A 21886-nucleotide genomic window follows, 5' to 3' on the forward strand; every position below is an offset into this window, starting at 1 on the left:
TACTCCATTTCAATGTCAGTATACCTGTGTCCTTGCAATTATTTTTATCATTATAAAACATAAATTATTGGTATCATTTTTAAAATTCATTTTGTAAAATGTATTACTGTAATTTTTTACTATTTAACAATGTTTTCCGTTTTCATAATCTCATTTCATTTTTTCAATGCTATTTATTTATTCATCTATGCATTTATATCTGTTTAGAGCAGTGATTCTCCGCATGCCAGATCATTGCTCCATCTGGGTAATCAATGACCCTATTACAGGGTTGGTCTAAGACAATCAAAAAGCACAGATGTTTATATAATAATTCCTAGCATTAGCAAACATGTGGTTATGAAGTAGCAGTGAAAATAATTATATAGTTGAGGGGTCACCACATCATGAGGAACTGTACTTAATGGTTACAGCATTAAGTAGGTTAAGAACCACAGGTTTAGACCAGTGTATCTTGTAGCTTAGGCCCGCATCACATTATACAATTGAGAATTGCTTTGAACACCTAATCTTGCCTCTGCTTCCCAGTGCTGGAAGGACAGTCCTGAAACTCCTTCCAAGCTGGGCCTTGACTGGTCTGTAGAAAGGAAAATAGACCAGTGAATGAGTATCCTCCAAGTTCTTCATATTTTATTGTGAAATTACAAATAAAGTGGGACCTGTGTAAGAACTGAGTTCACTTCCCCAGTGTAAAACAAGTGTAGTCACAGCAGAGAAAGGGATGGGCAAGGAAGATCGTGAAAGTTTTCCTGCTGTGACAGTAGTTGACATTAGCAATGAGTAGGTAATCCATTTTAGATGATCAATAAATGTTCTGACTGGCCATTTCTTCAGTCCACAGACAATGTTATCTAGAGTCTGGATAGAGAACTGAATTTTTATGAAACCGAATTACTTTATTATATCAGTACAACCTAAGTAGTAGAACTGGATACAGTGGTGTGGCCCCGCCTAATATGACTCTTTTCCAGCTTCATGATGTATATTCAGAGAGAAATAATGTTAGTACTTGGTGTGCTCTAATACAAATTCCTAGTTTCTGGAACACATGGACATAAAGCAAGTTTCAACTTTTTCACCATTTTTTGTATTATAATTATATTATTCCCACTGTATTATTTCCTGCCTCCAATCCCTCCCATAGTCCCTTGTGTTTTAATCCATGGCCTCTTTTTGGTTAACAACAGATTTGGTTTGAATGTGACTTGTGTTTGGATGCAGGATCTCTCAGCTATGAAATACAGGGCTGTCTACATTGCACATTGACTGTGTAATGGAATGTCCAAAAATAGGACTCTGTGCCTTGCAAGAGGAACAGGAAGTACTCTGGGAGAGTGGAGGATTTTACTAAACTACAAATTTCCTGGAATAGTATCTTGTCTGACCATAGTATAGAAGGACCAACCTGGGAGGGTTTTTACTCTCTGAGTCATTTGATCTCTGCACACCCACTAGGATAACTGCTCATGTCCTGAAGCCCAGCTGGGTGGTCCTAGCTAATGAGGGATTGTGGGAAGGCTTAGCAATTAGGAATACCAGTAGGAGGAAGCTTAGAGGTTCTTTCCAGGAATTTCCTTTTGTTCTGCTGTAGGGAGCTTTAAGGACAACCACAAGCCATCTCATAGTGAAAATGGGGGCCACTGTCCCTAGACCAGAAAGCACAGGTTGGCTTATATGTCAAAGCTGCTTGGATTATGATGGACCATGGGTCAGACTGAGTTTCTTTTGGTCCCTGTGGTGACTTGGGTGGTGGCCCTTGGCCTCTGACCTTTATGGAGTGTGGATTCTCTGGGGAGGGGTAGGACCTGCCATCCTGACATGGATGACTCTAAGCTTGGAATATCACTGCCTCATGTTTTATAATTGAGAATTGCTTTGAACACCTAAACCTGCCTTTGTTGCCCACTGCTAAGAAGAGAGTCCAACAATTCCTTCCATTCTGAGCCTTGACTGGTCAGTGAGAAGGAAAAACAAGCCAGTTAATGAGTGACTTCCAATGTCTCTGACTTTTAGTGGGGACTTTTAAATGAAGAGGGACCTGTGCAGTGTTAAGTTCACAGACTAACTTTGAAGCTTCTAGAGTCACAGTGCAGAAAGGCAGAGGTAGGATGGAGGTTGAGATCTTTCCTGCTTCAACAGTAGTTGAGATTAGCAATGTGGCATTTGGTAATCACTTTCAGATGCTCCATAAATGCCCTGATTGGTCATTATTGGGTTTCATAGACCAGGGCAATCATGAATCTGGGTAAAGGACTGACCTTATCTTGAACCCAAGTTGCTATAGTTATAGTAGTTCAACCAAAATAGATCTATGTAAAATGTTGTGCCTGTGCCTAACAGGATTTTTATTTTTCTGGTTTTAGATGTTAACCCTGTTATAAAAGTTTTGAGAAATCTTTGATGTGCTGTAATATAAATTCCTAGTCTCTGGAGCCCATGGACATAAAGCTTGTTTCAACTTTTCAAAATATCTTTTTGAGATTATAACTACATCATATCCATATTTTCTTTCCTATCTCTAAGTCCTGCTATAACCCCTCACATTTTCTAATTCACAGCCTATTTTTCTTTAATAACCAACAGTAACACTAGTTACTGTGTAAATATGACCTATGATTGTTTGTAGTTGTCCCAGCTACAAGGCAATGGGTTGGCTGCACTACACGTTTAGTGTGTTATAGAATGTGCACACAAAGGACCCTGTGCTTTGGATATGGATCATGATGTGCTCTAGGAGAGTTGGAGAATGTCTATTAAAATGCAAACTTTCCTGACTAGGGCATGAATGCTGGGCTGGAAGGGCAGAGCTGGAAGGACTGTGTTTTATGAATCATTTGATCTCTGACCACCCAGTAGGGGAGTTATTAATATTCTGAGGCCTAGCTGGGTGGCCCTAGCCAATGAGAGACTCTGGGAAATCTTAGCAATTAGGAGTACTAGTGGAAGGTAGCTTTCAAGTTCTTTCCAGGATTCTTCTCTGCTTCTGCTGTAGTGAGTTGTAAAGAAGACCACAAGATATGCCATGGTGAGTGAAGAGTGTTCATAGCAGGTCTGCTGAGATGTCATTTCTATTGGGATTTGGATCAATAATGAGCCAGACTGTGGTTTTGTTGGTCCGTATGGTGACCTGGGAAGTGGCCCTTGTTCTCTGAGCCTCAATGTGAATGGATTTCCTGGGGAGAGGGAGACTCTGCCGTCCTGGCATGGGAGGATATGATGCTTATGGTATCAGTATCCAGTGGGTACACATGAGTGTGGTTTTGGTGTGCAGTAGGAAAACAGATTTTGAGCAATATATGATTAGAATGCTCTAAGTTTCTGCTACCACCAGACTCAATGGTGTGATTCTGTAAAGTTCAGTTCCAGAGAACAATAGGAGTTTCTGATCTTCAGAGGTTTCTCAGGTGTACATGATGTTTGGTAGGTGGAATGGGCAGAATCCAAACCTCCTGTCATAATCCATGTGACAGGAAGCATTCATAACTAATAAGAAGTCTCTGTGTCATGGTTTTGTAGCTGGTTCATGACACAAATGGAAACCTGCTACGTGTCTCCACTTCATTTTAAATTGGTTGTTTTGCTTTTTTTATGTATTATGTCTATGCTCATAAATAAATATGAAGTACTGAACCCATTATTTCTTCTAATTATATGATTTTAGGGCAGACCACTTTGTTTTGGATAACCAACTAAGATGCTGACATCTGGGAAAAACATTTTTCCCTCTCAACAGACATTAGTTTCCTATAGTACTTTTTCTAGGAACAGGGTCTCATTAGAGCTCCCTAAACTTCCTATGTTAATATGTGTGCTGGCCATGTTTGCTTCTCTACCTGAGATCTTCTTGCAGATCTTAGGGTCTGTCTTCCATGCTAGCTGTGGCTTTGGCTTCCCAGCTTCCTGCTCTGGAGGTCCAGGTCTCCTACTCCAGGGCCCTGTGCTTTGCAGTGGATGGGCTGCCTTGCTGTCTCCACTGGTCTTGATCTTAGAGCAGGTCTCGAGTTTAGCTGCCAAACACTGTACATTCTGCCTCTTTCCTCAAAACTGAAATCACCACAGGATTCCCATTTCTTCTGAGTCAGGCTAAGAATAATATCTGGAAGGACATTTTCAGGGAAGAGGAATGTCTGTGAACATGTTCTATGGGTGTGTATGTGAGGGACTTCCCTGGGGTGGCATCTGGAGATTGCTGGGCTTGTGAGGAGAGAAGTGGAGAAATTTCTGTTCAGTTTGTCTCAGGGAGAGGGTATGCATAGTAGGTGATTTGTGGGCTTTGCCCGGGGAGGCAGGAAGTTGGGGCTGCAAAAGCTCACAGACCCTGTGCACCAACCCAGCTCTATTCTTACCTATCTAAATTATCTGCAGAGAAGAAGGAGATGTTCATGGAGTGTTATGTGGCCTGATCATTTGGCGCCCTTGAACTAGTCCCTGGAATCCCCCAGGACCTGGATCTAGGTGGACAAGGAGTCAACAAAGGCTGGTGATGAAACCCAGAGTTGTGGATGTTGTAATGCTGCTCCTGCAGTTGTTAGGAGTAGCAGGATGCTGGAACAGTGCAGGAACAGCTTGCCATGGTCACAGAGGTGAGAATTTGATGCAGGAAAAGTGATCCAGGAATCCACCTACCCCTTTTAAGGATCTTCCTGCCACCAGGCTGCCTTCTGTTTCTTTAGTCTCTAAAATACTCTCCAGACCCTTCTTTGAGTGCAAATGCTTTCCAAATACTTACTCGTACCCAGCTGCTTTACTGAGTGTTCCAGGGGGTCACCATTGCATTCTGAGACTTCAGATACTGCTAGAGACTTGGATGTTTCTGAGACAGCATGGGTGATCCTCATAGGTAAAACTGGTAATGTTATAAGGCAAATAAACTCATAACTGTTGTTTTGAGGCATTTCTATTTTGTATTTAAAAATCTAGTTATATTGGTTATTATCAGAATTAGGGAGTTGGTTAAAATTATAAATTGTTGCTGTTCCTATAGATGTTGGTTAGACAAGTCAGGATTAGATAATTGTTTGGAAGCTCTCTCTTGTATAGAAAGAAAACTGTTATATTTTGAATAATAAACCAATAGTATAAAATGAAATGTTTACTGGAATTGGTTTTATATGTTCAGTGTAAATTAGTTTATATTTGTTTTATTTATTCCATATATTCAACATATATTATTCATTAAACTATACAGTATTAGTTTGAGGCTTGCTGGAGCTTTGTAATCTTGTCTCAAACAACAGAGCAAAATTATATTTAACTATATTTGTGTGTGTGTGTGTGTGTGTGTGTGTGTGTATTATTGATAAAAGTCTTTGTCTCATATTCACTATGAAGACCAAATTCAAGGAGATCTGCCTGGCTCTGCTATCATACTTGGTCTATTCATTTCTGAGAATAATTTGACATGGATCAGTGGCTGACAGCAAAAGTGACTTTAAGAGATGTTGTCCTGAACCAGAGTATCTCTGCAGAGCTTAAGCTGGGATGATTCAGTGCATTTTGGAACATGATTTCAGGATGAGTCAATACAAATCAGATTTGGGCTGGGTGGTTATGGCACATGCCTTAAATCCCAGCACTTGGGAGGCAGAACCATACAGATCTTTGTGAGTTCATGTCCAGCCTGGTCTACAGAGTGAGTTCCAGGACAGGCACCAAAACTACATGGAGAAATCCTTTCTTAGAAAACCAACAACAAAAATTATCCAGTTTTATCTACATTTGAGAATACCAATATGCAATCAGTGAATCAGGTCTAGGTGATCTATAATTGTCCCAATTGACCACTTCTTGGGTTCCAGAGACCAGAATCCTTGACGTGGAGATTGACATGTCTTCATTGAAATATTAGGTCTGTGCCAGAACAGAAATTCTATTTTCTTAACTAAGGGCATTTTTCTGTTAACAGGTCTTCTTTACTGCATTAATCTTTGACCCTTCTTGGACCCTAGTGTCACTTATCATCAGAGATCAGAACTCCCAAACACTTGAAACTACTAAGAGTCCTAGAGACACTTCTGGCTTTTAGTCAAGAAACAATTAGTTACACTACTTTGGGTTTTTATTTTATTTTATTTTATTTTACAATATAATTTAATTCTACATATCAGCCACGGATTCCCTTGTTCTCCCCCTCTTCCTTCCCCTGAGCTCACCTCCCATTCCCATCTCCTCCAGGGCAAAGACTCCCCCGAGGATTGAGATCAACCTGGTAGACTCAGTCCAGGGAGGTCCAGTCCCCTCTTCCCAGGCTGAGCCAAGCATCCCTGCATAAGCCCCAGGTTTCAAACAGCCAACTCATGCACTGAGCACAGGACCCGGTACCACTGCCTGTTTATATGAGCAAGAATTGTTGAGATCAAGGTTGGATAAAGCACAGGGACAAATAGGCAAATGAATGGAAACACATGAGCTATGAACCAATGGCTGAGGGGCACCCCAACTGGATCAGGCCCTCTGAATAGGTGAGACAGTTGATTGGCTTCATCTGTTTGGGAGGCATCCAGGCAGTGGGACTGGGTACTTTGGGGTTTTTTACCCTAAAATGCATAGTTGAATTTTTCCTTCAGTTCTTATTCCTTGTCCCTCTGCAGAGGTTACACTAACTGACATTATGGGATTGAAACAATGACTGATCAGGCTTCTTCCTGCTGAATTTGGGTTACCAGGTGGCAGTATTGGTAAATCCTTCCATTGTCCTCTTGTAAAGTCCAAACTCTCAGATATAGACAGAAGTTGAATTCCTTTACTGGTGTCTGGAAAGAATTAAACTGTCCAAAGTCCATAAGACATTCTTGATTGGCTCACAATGGCACCCATCTATTAGATGTTTTCCTTCAACCTCTAGGTTTTGTCTTCAGTGATGAAGCCACAATCAGTTTTAACACCATTTTATAGCTGTTTCCTAACTAAAAGTCAGTATGATGACCTTTGTTTGTTGCTTCTGTATACGGAAGAAAGTGTTTAGTGTCATTTGGATGCAAGAAAGGTAACTACCAAACTTTTCAAGACAAGGTGGGACAGTTTGTAAAAAAATTCCTGCCTCACATGAAAGTCTGTCAGATATGCTAAGGGTGTAGGCCAAAATTGGATGCCCCAGAGGAATTGCAGAGGAATCTTGGGTGATTGTCCATGCAGCCAGCTCTTTCTGTTGTTTCTTACAAATTTTGGGAAGTCGCTTGCTGCACTTCCTGCTTATGCAGGTATTATTATTTACTTCTTGGGCCTTTGATATAGTTTAAGACTAGACAGTTATAATTTTCATTTATTTCCTTTTTTAATGTAGACACTCAGTGCTATACAGTTTGCTCACATCAACATTTTTGTTGTGTCCTTTAGGTTTGGGTATGTTGTGTAATCATTTTCTTTGAGTCCTAGAAACTCTTTAATTTCCCTTTTGATTTCTGTCTTGACTCATTTTCTTCAGTAGAATGTTTGTCAATATTCATGAGATTTTAAAATTTGTTTTTTTCATATCCAGCTGTAATCCATAGTTGTCTGGTAGTATGCACCGTGTTGTTAAATTTTTTTGTGTCTGTTGGGACTTGAATTGTGTCCAAGTGTGTAATCAACTTTGGGGAAAACCCCATGTGCTGCTGAGAGGAAGGTGCATTCTTTTTTCTTTGGGTGGAATGTTCTCTAGTATCTCTTTGCATCATATTGTTTATAAAATTCATTATCTCCAACATTTCTTTCCTTGGTTTTTGACTAGATGACATGTCCATTGGTTAGAGTGGGGTATTGAAGTCTACTACTGTCAAACCCTGTGTGAGAATCAATGTGTCATTTAATCTGTGGAAGTGTTTCTTTTACAAAAGGAGATGATCTTGTGTTAGGGGCATAGATATCAATAATTGAAGTGTCATATTGGTGGATTTTCCTTTGATAAATAATGAGTGTTCTTCCAATGTCTTTTGATTAAATTTTGTTTGAAGTTTATTTTGGTAGGTAATAAAATCGCTGCACAAGCCTGCTTCTTAGTTCCAATTGCTTTAAATATGTTTTCCCAGCCTTTACCTTTTAATAATCTCCATCCTTGATGTCGAAGTGTGTTTTTTGTATATGGTAGAATGATGGATATTTTTTTTTGAATCCATACTCTTAATTTGTGTCTTCATTGGGGAGTTGAGTCATTTGATATTGGGAGATATTACGAATAGTGATCATTAATTCCTGTTATTTTGTTGTTAGTAGTGATGGTAGTACGTGAATGAGTGTAGCCTTGTTAGTATTTTCCTTCTTTTGGTTTTGCTAATGTAAGATTATTATTTACTGTTTTTTCATGTGTGTAGTTAGCTTCCTTGGGTTGGATATTTTTCTAAGAATCTTCTGTAGTACTGGATTTGTACATAGATACTGTTTAAATTTGACTTTTTCAGAGAATAACTTATTTTCTTCATTTTTGGTAATTGAAAATTTTCTGGATATAGTAATGAGATGGCATCTGTGGTTACTAAGAACATGCACCTGCTTTGGATAATTGATTGATAAATAAAATGCTGATTGTCCAGTAGCCAGGCAGGAAGTATAGGTGGGACTAACGTAGAGGAGAATTGAGAGAACAAGAAGGCAGATGGAAACACTGCCAGCCACAGTCATGACAAGCAAGATGTAAGGTACTGTTAAGCCACAAGCCACATGGCAAAGTATAGATTAATAGAAAGATAGAAGAGGTAGATAATAAGAAGCCTGCCACGGCCATACAGTTCGTAAGCAATATAAGTCTCTGTGTGTTTACTTGGTTGGGTCTGAGCCACTGTGGAACTGATGGGTTAGAGAAATTTGCCCTGACTGTAGGCCAGGCAGGACCAGAAAAACTCTAGCTACATGCGCCACATGTCTGCAAGACCTTATGACTATTAGAATCTGCATTGAGATGTTAGGTACAATTCTCATAGGTCTGCCTTTATATGTTGCTCGGTCTTTTTCCTTTGCAGCTTTTAATATTTTTCTTTATTATGTATGTTTAATGATTTGGTTATTATGTGACAAGGGGACTTTCTTTTCTGACCCAGTTTATTTGGTGTTTTACATGCTTCTGTGTACTTTCATCAGCACCTCCTTTAACTTAGGAAAAAGTTATTATATGATTTTTTTTTGTTTGTTTGTTTTTTGTTTTTTTTTTTTTTTTGGTTTTTCGAGACAGGGTTTCTCTGTGTAGCTTTGCGCCTTTCCTGGAACTCACTTGGTAGCCCAGGCTGTCCTCGAACTCACAGAGATCCGCCTGTCTCTGCCTCCCAAGTGCTGGGATTAAAGGCGTGCGCCACCACTGCCCGGCTATTATATGATTTTATTGAAAATATTTTCTGGACATTTGAGTGTGTGTTTTTTTAATCTTTCCTCTATTCCTATCATTCACAGGTTTGGTCTCTGCATAATATCCCAGATTTCTTAGTTGCTTAGCATCAAGGAATTTTTATATTTAACATTTTCTTGGACAGATGTATCCATTTCTTCTATTTATCCCCAGGGTCTGAGATTCTCCCTTCCATTTCTCTATTCTACTGGTGAATCTTGCCTCTGGAATTCTTGTCTGTAGTCCTAAAGTTTTCATTTCTGGAATTCTTTCAGTTTCTTTTTTTTATTGTTTTTATTTCCACTTTAAGCTCTTAAACAGTTGTATTTGTTTCTTTTAGTGATTTGTTTGTTTTATCTTATCTTTATTTAAGTTGTTTATTGGTTTACTCCAATTGCTTGTGTTTTTCTATCTTTTTTGTGGAATTTATTGATATTCTTCCATTGTTTGTTTGTGCTTTCATGAATTCATGTAAGCTATTCATTTTTATGGGCCTTTATCATCTACATATATTTGGTTTTAAGGTTTTTTTTGTATTTCAACTATTTTTGAGTATTTAGGGCCTGCTGTGGTAGGAAAGTTGGGTTCTGTTGTTCACATAGTACCCTGGCTGTTATTATGTTCCTCTCCTAGGCATCTTGGTTTAGGGTGATAATAGGTCTAGGTGCTGTTTTCTAATTTCATCTTTGTTGGATGGGAGTTTTGTTCCTGGGTTTGTGTTTGTTCTCTGGAGTTTCAAAGTGTGTGTTGAATGAGTGTTGCCTTTTTCCTGGCCTTCTTGGCTGGTGTGTTCAAGGGAGACTACTTGGTGGTGATGGAAACTGGGTAAAGAGGAATGCAGGGGAGATGATTTTCAGATCTACAGGAGGCATGGATAAGGAAGAGAAAAAACTGCCTCTGATATTCTACCCCAGTGATAGGAGCAACAATTAAAATTAGGTGTGGAGTAAGAGACAATGTGGTAGATCTGAAGACACCCTAACTAGTCTTTTGGAAGATGTGGTGAGTAGTTGAACAGAGTGTGTCTGTCACAGTTGGGTGATGGGACTCAGATATGAGGAGAGTAGGGAAGGGTTGTGGGGGATGCTTTTTGAAATCCACAGAAGACATGAAAAGGGAGAGGAGAAGCTGCAGCTGGAGTTCTCTTTCAGTCCTCAGGGCAACTGTGAGTATTGGATCCCTGAGAAGGGGGAAGGTGTGTGAATAGTATTGCTGGTACCATACCCAACATCTTAATACTGATTCATTAGGTTCCCAGGGATCATTTACTTACTTATTCCCTTATTTAGAATTCTGTTGTGGCTGATCTGTGAAAGACTTTTAGTTTATTGGATAAAAAGTAGTATGTGGGTTGCAAATGTCACTCAGCAAGTATTCTTGGGGGAGTTCAGATAGAAGCACTCAAGTTGAGAGTCTTATAATTCCCTGCTATTCCAGATCCAGAGGATCTGACATGCTCTTTGTTCTGTCACCTATACACACATGGAAAATATTCTTTCTCTTACATACCAGTATACACAAAAAATAGGTCTAGACTTGTTTTTAAAAGTTTGTAAGACTTATAAAACAAAGACTTATAAAGGAAATCAGGTTGTTTTAAGTATATAATAGAATCATACAATATTTATTTTAAAAAATTATTGTCTTTCATTTGGTATAAATTTTTTTTATTTCCTGACTCTGATACAGGTTTACATATAAGCTTTAATCATAGGAAATGAAATTGTTTTAAATTTTCTAACAGACATCCTATTCTTTATCAAAGGAGAATGAGATAGTATTAGTAACCAAAACTATTTTCTACAATGTAGAAATATCAGGCTTCAAGAGAATGATTCCAATTTTGGTGAAACAGTCTTCTCACTCAACCCATTTTCTAATATTGGTGAAGGACAGAACTGGAGTGCACAGGGTGAGTGGTGGTAAGTGATTTCTTTGATTTTGATTTTCATTAGAAACTTATAATTATTTTTCAAGGGACAATGTTATATTGGTAGGTCTTTCTTTCTGTCTCCTTTTATCACTGGTACCATCTGTGTTGTGTGAGGATTTTTTTTATTAGTTATTATATAGTTATATTGTTCCTATGGCAAATGATGGAACTTCACTTATTTTTATAATATGGAAAATTACTATATTATGTTAAGATCCCCTTAGGTTTTTCATTTGGAGATTTTCTGTAGATAAACAATTTCGGTTTTCTCTTCTTGAACTCAGAAACTTGTATTTCTTCATTCCTTGGTGTATCTGTATTGCTACTTGTTATCATCAATTTTTTTTTCCTATTTAAGTTGTTGATGTAGTTGATTCATTGGGTTTGGGTTTGTAAAGTCTCATATATTATTTTCTCTGTGTCCTACTTACTTTCAGATATCAACATTTCATAGTCCATAGTCACCTTTGGGAACATCTGTTGAGGATGTGCCCCATCAGAACACCTAGTTGCTAAGTCTGTGATTTTGTTAATTGATGATTTATGGGTGATGACCCTTCCACTGAGTATGCAATATCCCTAAGAAAGTTGGCCTGCACTAGATAAGACAGCAAGCATGGCATAAAAGACAATGACTATGTTAGAGAGAAAGCCTGGACACAAAGATTCCTTATGGATTTTGCTTTCAGTTGTTAGATTGAATATCTATTCTAAACACTGACAATGATGGATTGTGATCTGCCAGAATGCGGCAAATAAACATGTTTGTTACCTAGGTGCTTTTGTGTAGAGAACTGAATCAGAGCAAGAAAAAAGCAAGTTGTAACAGAATGTGATAAACCAAAAGTGATTTTGTTGTCCAAAGGTCCTGGGAATGATGACTTTTTTGGGGAACGTTAAGCATGTCAAAATTTAGATGACAAAGGACATAGAAAGCTGCACACAGAGCTTAATTGGTTATTCTTATAGTACATTGAATAAAGTACTCTTAAAAGTATTATGACCTGGCCGGGCGGTGGTGGCGCACGCCTTTAATCCCAGCACTCGGGAGGCAGAGCCAGGCGGATCTCTGTGAGTTCGAGGCCAGTCTGGGCTACCAAGTGAGTCCCAGGAAAGGCGCAAAGCTACACAGAGAAACCCTGTCTCGAAAAACCAAAAAAAATAAAAAAAAGTATTATGACCAGTGGAGGTACAGGTCAAAAGATTTCAGGGGAATTAAAATGGAGGTAATTTATGTGATATTTTGCCCCCTAACTTTTCTTATTTTGCCCATTTCCTCAAGAAATTGAGTAAGGCAGAATTAAAAAAAATAATGGGGCTGATTTCTTAGTTGGACTATTGACTCTCTTGGATAGCTATTACTTATGATTCATTCAGTACTACATTAAAAAATCAAGAAGTGGATCATTAATAAATGAAAAGTCTATGGGTTGTAGAGAAAAACAGCACTATGAATTTGTAGAAGGTAGTCAAATGTTGAAAAGTGTCAGCTACTTTCAGGGAGAATATCACCATTAAAAAGAAGGCCCTTACTCTACTTTGGAAGCCTAGCAAGGTATCCTAAGGGTAAGAATCCCTCCTACTATGCACTCAATTAATAGAGGGATTAAGCAAAGTGATTGCCAGTCCCAGGACGCAACTTTATTCAAAGCCTGCCACAACTCTGGTTCAAGCATGGTAGGAGATATCACAACTAAGAAGCCAAATTTGGGGGAATCATTGATGTTGAACTGGTTCTGGATTCCAGAATGATGCAAAATTTAAGATTATACATTCTTAGTCTGCATTTTCATGTCAGCTCTGCTTTAGGCATCTGTGTTTGGTACGGTGAGAGCTCCAGTAAGGAGACTGTCTAAGTTCATTGCATGACACTATGACGATGAAGCCTGGGTTGCAATTTAAGACCATAGCATGTTGAGATACTTATGTTATGTTTGAAATGAATCAGCCAGCTTCCTTCTTGTGCTTTCATGACTTCAGCAACATTATAGATGGTATTACTGAATCACATGCTAGCCTGATTTTTTTTTTAATTTCAATGTTTTTATTTTTGTTTCTGATGACAAACTTTTTCTGTGTAGCCCTGACTGTCCTAAGCAGAATTCTATAGACCAAGCTGGCCTTCAACTCAGAGATTCACCTGACTCTTGCTCCCGCATGCTGAGATGAAATGTCCAACATTCGTGGATATATAAATAACTGGATGATGGGCCTGGATTATACATTTTTGTACATGTCAAGCATATGCCATTTTTCTAAACTTTACCCCTAGCTTGAATTTTGAAATTTGGCAGAGGATATCATTCTCATTTTCAGGTTGGCAGTATTTATGACATTCATAGTGCCTGCAAATATTGAGTAATTAAATTACAGGTGTGTGTGACATTCTTCCTGTTCATTGTGTTTGTTTTGTTTTTCAATAACTATGATTCTTTTGCCTCTATACATAGATATGCAATGCACATATGCCTGGCCCTCACAGTACTCAAAAGAGGGTCTTAGAATCTCTGAGCTTAGAATGATGAACAGTTGTGGGATCCCCCATGTAAGTACTGGAAATTGAACCCATCTGTATACAAGACTAGCAACAGCTCTTAACTTCTGACTCATCTGGCCTGCCCTGTGTTGATTATTTATAATCAACAGTGATATTGCTCATGTTATCATCTGTCTATTTGTAACTGTTTAAATAAAAAGTTCCTTTTAGTAAGACTTCTTAAAGTACTTTTTAAGCTGGAGCAATTCAGATTTCTAGAAGATGAATACAGAACTGGAGTAAATGTCTAACTCCTGTAGCAACTTCAGTAAAGAAACAGTCTCTGAGTTCATCCTATGTTTTTTGTACATATGATTGATGTTTGCAGTGCAGACAGGTTCTTAATATTTACTTTTTACTGTCCTGGAACTGATTGCATAGACTAGGCTAGCTTTCAACTCAGAAGCACATATACTTGCCTCTGCTCTCTGGTTTCTGGGATTAAAGGCATGAGCCAATACACCAAGCTTACTCATCATTTTTGTAGTTAGTAATTACTCATACAAATTCATTGATGTGTACTCAGTGCTTTTGATGTGTTTGCTTGTCTCTATGTCTGTTAATTGGCAATTCTCTTTCATTCTAAAATAAATTGATGATTATATTGTAATGTCTAAGTTAAAGAATAAGAGTGGGAAGCTCCAGAATTATATGACTATATTGTCAAGAAGCATGCATTTATAATGTTGTTGGCATCATGCTTTTTTTTTTTTGGTTTTTTGAGACAGGGTTTCTCTGTGTAGCTTTGTGCCTCTCCTTGAACCCACTTGGTAGCCCAGGATAGCCTTGAAATCACAGAAATCTGCCTGGCTTTGCCTCCTGATTAAGGTGTGCACGACCACCGATGGGCCATGCTTTTGGTTATATACAAATGTATGACATACTTACATACAGCATATTTTAGGATGCCGTGACCTATAATGATGTGCATATCAACTTCACTCAGGAGGAGTGGGCATTGCTGGATCTTTCACAGAAGAATATCTACAAAGATATGATGCTGGAGACATATATGAACCTCACTACTATAGGTAAATTTCCATTCATATTTTAATTTAAGGCAAAAATTGTTTTTTGATTATTGATACTCTTCTGTAATTCTGATTGAGAATGAGGCAGAATGAGGTAACTAAATCAGGAAAGATTCTAAGGATCACTGAAGATAGTAAATCAAATTTTCCACAATTCCTGTAATATTTCATAAATTCTCTCATTCTGTATTTTAGGATACAATTGGGGAAATCTTGAAGTTGAAGAACATTGTCAAAGCTCTCAAAGACATGAAAGGTAATTTTTATGTGCAAGCTGATACAAAGGTGCCTCTGGATATATTTTATTGTATTTGAAAGTTTTAAAGAAATGCAACAGTATAAATAATCATAGCTTAAATTACATTCATGATCTTTAAATGCTCACAATCCATATACATCAAAGGAAGGTAAATGAATTTTGTTGGCAGGTTATTCATTTTAGAAGAAAGACAAGGAATCAATACCTTAACAGATATGAGCATTTGAATCATAATTCTATCAGAGCTACACTGTGGAATTGTCCACCCTTTTAGTTTCATATGACTCTTATTATCAAAGGTATACATATTAAATATGTGATAAGTGTATGTCCAAAACCTTCTAATAAACAAATACTCCATATTAAAGCTAGTGTTACTCTCTAGTTTTTCTGACACTGCTAAGTTTAGTGAGATAAATCTTAAGAGTCAAGAGTTAGGCGGGATTGTTGTGAAGAAGCCTTAAAACCTATATCACATGTGTATGAGGAACAAAAAGTCAAGCTGTGTGGAGACAATGTAGAAACTTTTTATTTGTTATTTTACATTTACTAGGTATAGCATATGTCACTCTGGGTACAAGCCATATGAACATAGCAATATGGAAAAAAGCAATATATCCCTTTTCATCTCAAAACAATTATAAGTTATGTACCAGTCTCATATTGAGTAGACTTGCTTAATGTGATTCAAGTTTACACATAATTGGTTTTCCAGCTTAACTGGGAATACATCTACAAACAAACTGAAGAAAAGTCCTATGAGTAGTGGGAATGTGTAAAACTTCTGTCTGTCCTGGTTCATTGAGCAAATGTAGTAGGATTCATGGTATAGGAAAAGGTATTAATGAAATTAAGTGGGGTAAAGGTCTAAATACTTCCAATTCTTTTCATATATATGAAAAATCTCATTGAGAAAATCGTTCTATATATGTGATCCATGTAATGAAGGCTCTAAACATCATAGGCATCTTCAAAAGAGCAAAATAATCCTTAATGAAGGGGAACAACATAAGTATAAGCAAAGTGATAAAAACTTATGATCCAATTTCTCTTTACATTTACACTGAAATGTATAATTAATTCACACAAAATAAAGATGTAAAAGAGTAATGAATATGGTACAGCTGTTACATTTTCAAATTATCTTTGCAGACCTGAAAGAAGTCAAACTGGAGAGAAACCATATGAATGTAATCAATGTGGTAAAGCCTTTCCTCATCATAGTACTCTTCATTTGCAAAAAAGAAGACATACTAGAGAGAAACTCTATGAACATAATCAGTGTGGGAAAGCCTTTGCACAACACAGTACTTTTCAAGTGCTTGAAAGTACAGATATTGGAGAGAAACTGTATGAATGTAATCAGTGTGGTAAAGCCTTTGCTCAAAACAGTGTTCTTCAAAGGCATGAAAGAACCCACACTGGAGAGAAACCCCATGAATGTAAACAGTGTGATAAATCCTTTGCACATAACAGACATCTTCAAAGGCATATAAGAGCACACACTGGAGAGAAACCATATGAATGCAATCACTGTGGTAAAGCCTTTGCAGATCATAGTCATCTTCAAAGGCATGAAAGAACACATACTGGAGAGAAACCTTATGAATGCAATCATTGTGGTAAAGCCTTTGTAGATCATAGTCACCTTCAAAGGCATGAAAGAACACACACTGGAGAGAAACCCTATGAATGTAAACAGTGTGATAAATCCTTTGCACATAACAGACATCTTCAAAGGCATAAAAGAACACATACTGGAGAGAATCCCTATGAATGTAATCACTGTGGTAAAGCCTTTGCAGATCATAGTCACCTTCAAAGGCATGAAAGAACACATACTGGAGAGAAACCCTATGAATGCAATTACTGTGGTAAAGCCTTTGCAGATCATAGTCACCTTCAAAGGCATGAAAGAACACACACTGGAGAGAAACTCTATGAATGTAAACAGTGTGATAAATCCTTTGCACATAACAGACATCTTCAAAGGCATAAAAGAACACATACTGGAGTGAATCCCTATGAATGTAATCACTGTGGTAAAACCTTTGCAGATCATAGTCATCTTCAAAGGCATGAAAGAACACATACTGGAGAGAGACCCTATGAATGCAGTCACTGTGGTAAAGCCTTTGCAGATCATAGTCACCTTCAAAGGCATGAAAGAACACACACTGGAGAGAAACCCTATGAATGTAAACAGTGTGATAAATCCTTTGCACATAACAGACATCTTCAAAGGCATAAAAGAACACATACTGGAGAGAAACCATATGAATGCAGTCACTGTGGTAAAGCCTTTGCAGATCATAGTCACCTTCAAAGGCATGAAAGAACACATACTGGAGAGAAACCCTATGAATGCAATCACTGTGGCAAAGCCTTTGGAGATCATAGTCATCTTCAAAGGCATGATAGAACACATACTGGAGAGAAACCCTATGAATGCAATCACTGTGGTAAAGCCTTCGCAGATCACAGTCACCTTCAAAGGCATGAAAGAACACATACTGGAGAGAAACCCTATGAATGTAATCTGTATGGTAAAGCCTTTGCAGATCACAGTAATTTTAAAACACATGAAATAACACATACTGGAAAGAAACCCTATGAATATAATCTGTGTAATAAAGCCTTTGCATATCATAGTTATCTTCAAATATATAAAAGGAGACATACAGGAGAGAAACCCTATAAATGTAACCAATGTGTTAAAGCCTTTGCACAACACAGATATCTTCAAAGCCATAAAAGAACACATACTGGAGAGAAACCATATGAATGTAACCAATGTAGTAAAGCCTATGAACATCAAAGTCATCTTCAAAGGCATGCAAAAATACATACTGGAGAGAAAACCTATGAATGTAATCAATGTGGTAAAGCCTTTGCAGATCACAGTCATTTTAAAGCACTTGAAACAATGCATGCTGTAAAGAAACCCTTTGAATGTAATCTGTGTAATGAAGCCTTTGTACATTACAGTCATCTTCAAAGGCATACAAGAACACATACTGGAATGAAACCCTATGAATGTAATCAGTGTAGTAAAACCTTTTCGCATCACAGTTGTCTTCAAGTATATAAAAAGAGACATGCAGGAGAGAAACCTTATTGATGTAACCAATGCAGTAAAGCCTTTCCTTGTAACAGTGATTTTTCCCCCAAAAGTAATTATATTCAAATATCCTGACATATCATGTCTTAACAATTACAAAACCATGATTTTGACATGTGGCAATTTATAAGTTAAGTAAATGTGAAATGCTAAGAGATGTGAACAGCTGCTTTTTTGTCTCAGGGTTCTGTTTAAGAGTGATGGGACACTCAGGTAATGTCTTTATTTTCTCAGTTAGCATAACCAGGCCACAGTACAGCATGCAAATCACAAAGTACAAATTCAAGAAGGGAATTCCTTTACTAAGTCACAAAACTTTGGCAAATCAATACAGTACCCGTTAATACAATAAAATACTATTTTTGCTGGAGTCAGAGACTACCTTAGTGATAATTTTCACTCCAAAAATATCACTTAAATCCAAATCCAAACACTGGTTTCCACCAGGGCAAGTTATTTTATACAAATTAATGTCATTTGAAATTACACAATTTCTCTTTTTAAAGGGAGTTCCTCAGGCAGGTGGTTCCAGTTCACTGCATCAGTCAACTCTGTAGATGCCAGGGCAGCTGGACTGTGTTCTGGGTGGTCCGCAGCCAGGTAGTTTTCTCGTACCTAAAAGGCTCTAAGCTTCTCCCTAAGAAAACTCGATCAACATGGCTTTCTTCTAAGTACTTAAACAACAACAGACCAACCCGTTAATTGTTCACATGGACACAAGACTCTCCTCTAGTCAGTTCCCTCAAGCCCTCCCACTACAGTCGATCACTTTGATTTAGAAGCTCTCCATCTTTTGATCAAAAGTCACAGCCTTACCCCAGCTCATTAAAAAAAGAAAAGGAAAAAAAGATCTACCTAAAATAGCAGTATCTTTTAAATAACAAATAAATATGATGTCAGCCTGAAGAGTCCTGGTGGCCCTATAGCTGCACACCAAATTCCATCATCATTTTTCTACCAACACTGCTGTGGCCAGCATTGGTGTCCTTATGCTTCCTCTTGTTGATGCTGTCAATTCTTCAATTTTGGCGTTCAGTTTGTGTATCACCCATTCCATTGCTTCTCGGCCTTTGTTAGCGTTGGAAGATGTGGTGCTTGCCATGAGTCCTTCAAGGTAGCTGCCGAGGCTGACTCCTTTCATGGTGATGATGGCTTCCTAAGTCAGGACAGTTTTCTCTGGGTCCTGGGGTGCGGCCTGTGTGTGAGCCTCTCGTCTACGGAGACCATATTTGTAAATGAGATGTTAGTGGACTTCAGCTCCATTGTCTTTCTTACCGGGTCAACTACAGAGTGCTCTTGCACGTACGTTTTTGTACTTGCAGAACCAATAAGGGACTTCACAATGGAAGGTAGGCCCCACTCTGTGCTGAGGAGTCTATGGCTGTGCAGCTTTCCAGAGGAATTGACATGTCTAACACATCAACGCCAAACACACTTGGGTTCATGGGGTTTGGGTATTTCTGCATTGCAGCTGTGGTAACCATTTCCCATGGGTGGTCAAAGACGTGCTCCGAAGTCGAGATCTTCATGGTGCCAGTCGCCTGCCCAGTGTCCTGCGGCGTCCCAGGACGATGAGGCACATAAGTTCACTGGTCCTGCCCTGTCCCAGCTGGCCGGCCTCACAGCCATAACAGTGATCTTAAAGTGCATAAAAGAATACATACTGCAGATAAACCCTATGAATGTAAACATTGTGATAAAGCCTTTGCTCAAAACAATGTTCTTCAAATGCATGAAAGAACACATACAGGAGAGAAACCATGTGAAAGTAATCAGTGTGGTAAAGCCTTTGCACATCACAATTATCTTCAAAGGCATACAAGAACTCATACTGCAATGGAATCCTACAAATGTAATCAGTGTGGTAAAGAATTTGAACGTCACAGTAATCTTAGAATACATAAAAGAACACATACAGAAGAAGAACCCTACAAGAGTAATACTATTAGTGTATAATTGCTGTCTTAAAGCCTGTGAATATAACATTAGATTTTGAAGATCTAAAGAAACTCATACCAAAGGAAATGTGATTACAAAGATTTTGTAAGATCTTTAGCCAACACACTCACATTCAGTACACAAAATTTTTCTTGAGAGAAATATCTCACAGGTGTTAAAATCTCTTCAAACAGTATTTGGTTTATACCTGCAAATTCACACGGAAGAAAGAATTATGAATTTAAAGGATATGGTAACTAATTTAGATTTCATACTTCAATTACATGAGATAATGAATCCATGTGTAAAAGTTCATGAATGTGTACTAATTCATTTCTGTTGCTCTGATATATCATGTAATTGTGAACATATGAAAGTGGTTTATTGGCCATTGGTTCCAGACTGATACAAGGTCAGAATGAAAGTGACATGGAAACAAGTGTCATACATGGCAGCTACAGTAGGAAACTGAAAATTCTCATCCTTAATCTGCAACATAAAGCATAAAGTGTAAAAGGGAAATGGTAAACTCTTAGACCAACCCACCATGACATATTTCTTCCTGCAGGGCAGCATTTTCTAAATAATCCCAAATAATACCACAAACTGAACATGATTGATTTCTCTGATGTCAATCCTACATGCTTGCTTTCTGTTACACAAACCAATACATGATGCAGAGAAATTCTGTAAGCATTTAGATTCCTCAATACCTTTGTGACTAGAATTACAGGAGAATAACATGAGTAAAAATTAGTTTAAGAGTTGTTTTAATTTTAATTATGTGATATCTCTCTGTACTTGTGCATGTCCATTCTTGTTCCCAAGAAGATTAGACCTTTGGAACTTCTTGTTTGGATTACTGCAAGTTTTCAAAATCCATACTTTGTTCCTGGGAATGAGCTTATATTAAGATACTGCCATGTCTCTAGCCCTGTAAGTGTTTTAGAGCTTTTTTTTATGATGTCATATTTATATTAGGAAATAGGGAAAAGGTCATAGAAGAGAAAAATCCTTTTCATATAAACATTTGGTAAAACTTTAGACATCACAGTTTTCTTCATATTCAAGAAAAAATCTTCTAACATCCCTTTTTAATTTTTTTGAAGTAAGTAAATTACTAAAAATATTCACTAAAGACTGATGTGAAGATCACATTATGGCTTCTATTTTGCAACATTTGATGTATAAAGTGGCTATATGTTTGGCAAATCCATTTAGTGAAATTTATTTTCTGGTTCATCTATTCCTTCTGTGACTTTTGTTCATGTTCTATTGTGCTTTCACTTAGTGAGTGGTATTTTTCTGCTGCAGTGCATAGAATAATGGTTATCATGTAAGTGGTCTATTTGTATTTAAATATGAGGCAGAATGTGAACATAATTTTCAAGTAAGAATGTCTGTGAAAGGGTGGTGGGTTTTTGTTCCTGGTTTTATTTTTCATAAATTCCCTTGAAATGCTCATTGTCTTCCAGCCTGGCTTGTGTGTCAGTAATTAGTCAAGGATATGCTTGAACTCATAATCCTAATTTCTCAGTCTCCTAAGTACAAGTCTAAGTATAGATGATGCACTCCCAACATTTTCTGTATTGTCAAAACTTTTTAACAATTTTAATGTTAAAATGCTTAATAGGGAATATGAAATAAAGTTAAATATCTTATGTGTGTATGCAAAGAAACATTTTATTATATGTATAAATTAAATACTTCATGTGTGTATGCAAAGAAACATTTTATTATATGTATTTCCTTGACATTAAGGTTTTCTTTGCAATT

At 37.6% G+C, this 21886-nt stretch overlaps 1 protein-coding gene and 1 pseudogene across 1 annotated transcript in view; one reads left to right on the forward strand and one right to left on the reverse strand.

The window, feature by feature from the left end:
* LOC131900887 (zinc finger protein 431-like) overlaps nucleotides 1–18172 on the forward strand; it is a 28201-nt gene extending 10029 nt beyond the window's left edge. The window contains exons 2-6 of the mRNA XM_059252213.1: nucleotides 14666–14792; nucleotides 14988–15048; nucleotides 16204–17561; nucleotides 17730–17948; nucleotides 18033–18172. Coding sequence (XP_059108196.1) covers nucleotides 14666–14792; nucleotides 14988–15048; nucleotides 16204–17561; nucleotides 17730–17948; nucleotides 18033–18172 — 1905 coding nt within the window. The remainder of the gene's footprint in view (nucleotides 1–14665; nucleotides 14793–14987; nucleotides 15049–16203; nucleotides 17562–17729; nucleotides 17949–18032) is intronic.
* Nucleotides 18173–19118: 946 nt separating this feature from the next.
* On the reverse strand, nucleotides 19119–19701 carry LOC131901002 (PRELI domain containing protein 3B-like; annotated as a pseudogene).
* Between the last annotated feature and the right edge of the window lie 2185 nt (nucleotides 19702–21886).

This window comes from Peromyscus eremicus, unplaced genomic scaffold, assembly GCF_949786415.1.
Source record: "Peromyscus eremicus unplaced genomic scaffold, PerEre_H2_v1 PerEre#2#chrX_unloc_1, whole genome shotgun sequence".
Lineage (NCBI taxonomy): Eukaryota > Metazoa > Chordata > Mammalia > Rodentia > Cricetidae > Peromyscus > Peromyscus eremicus.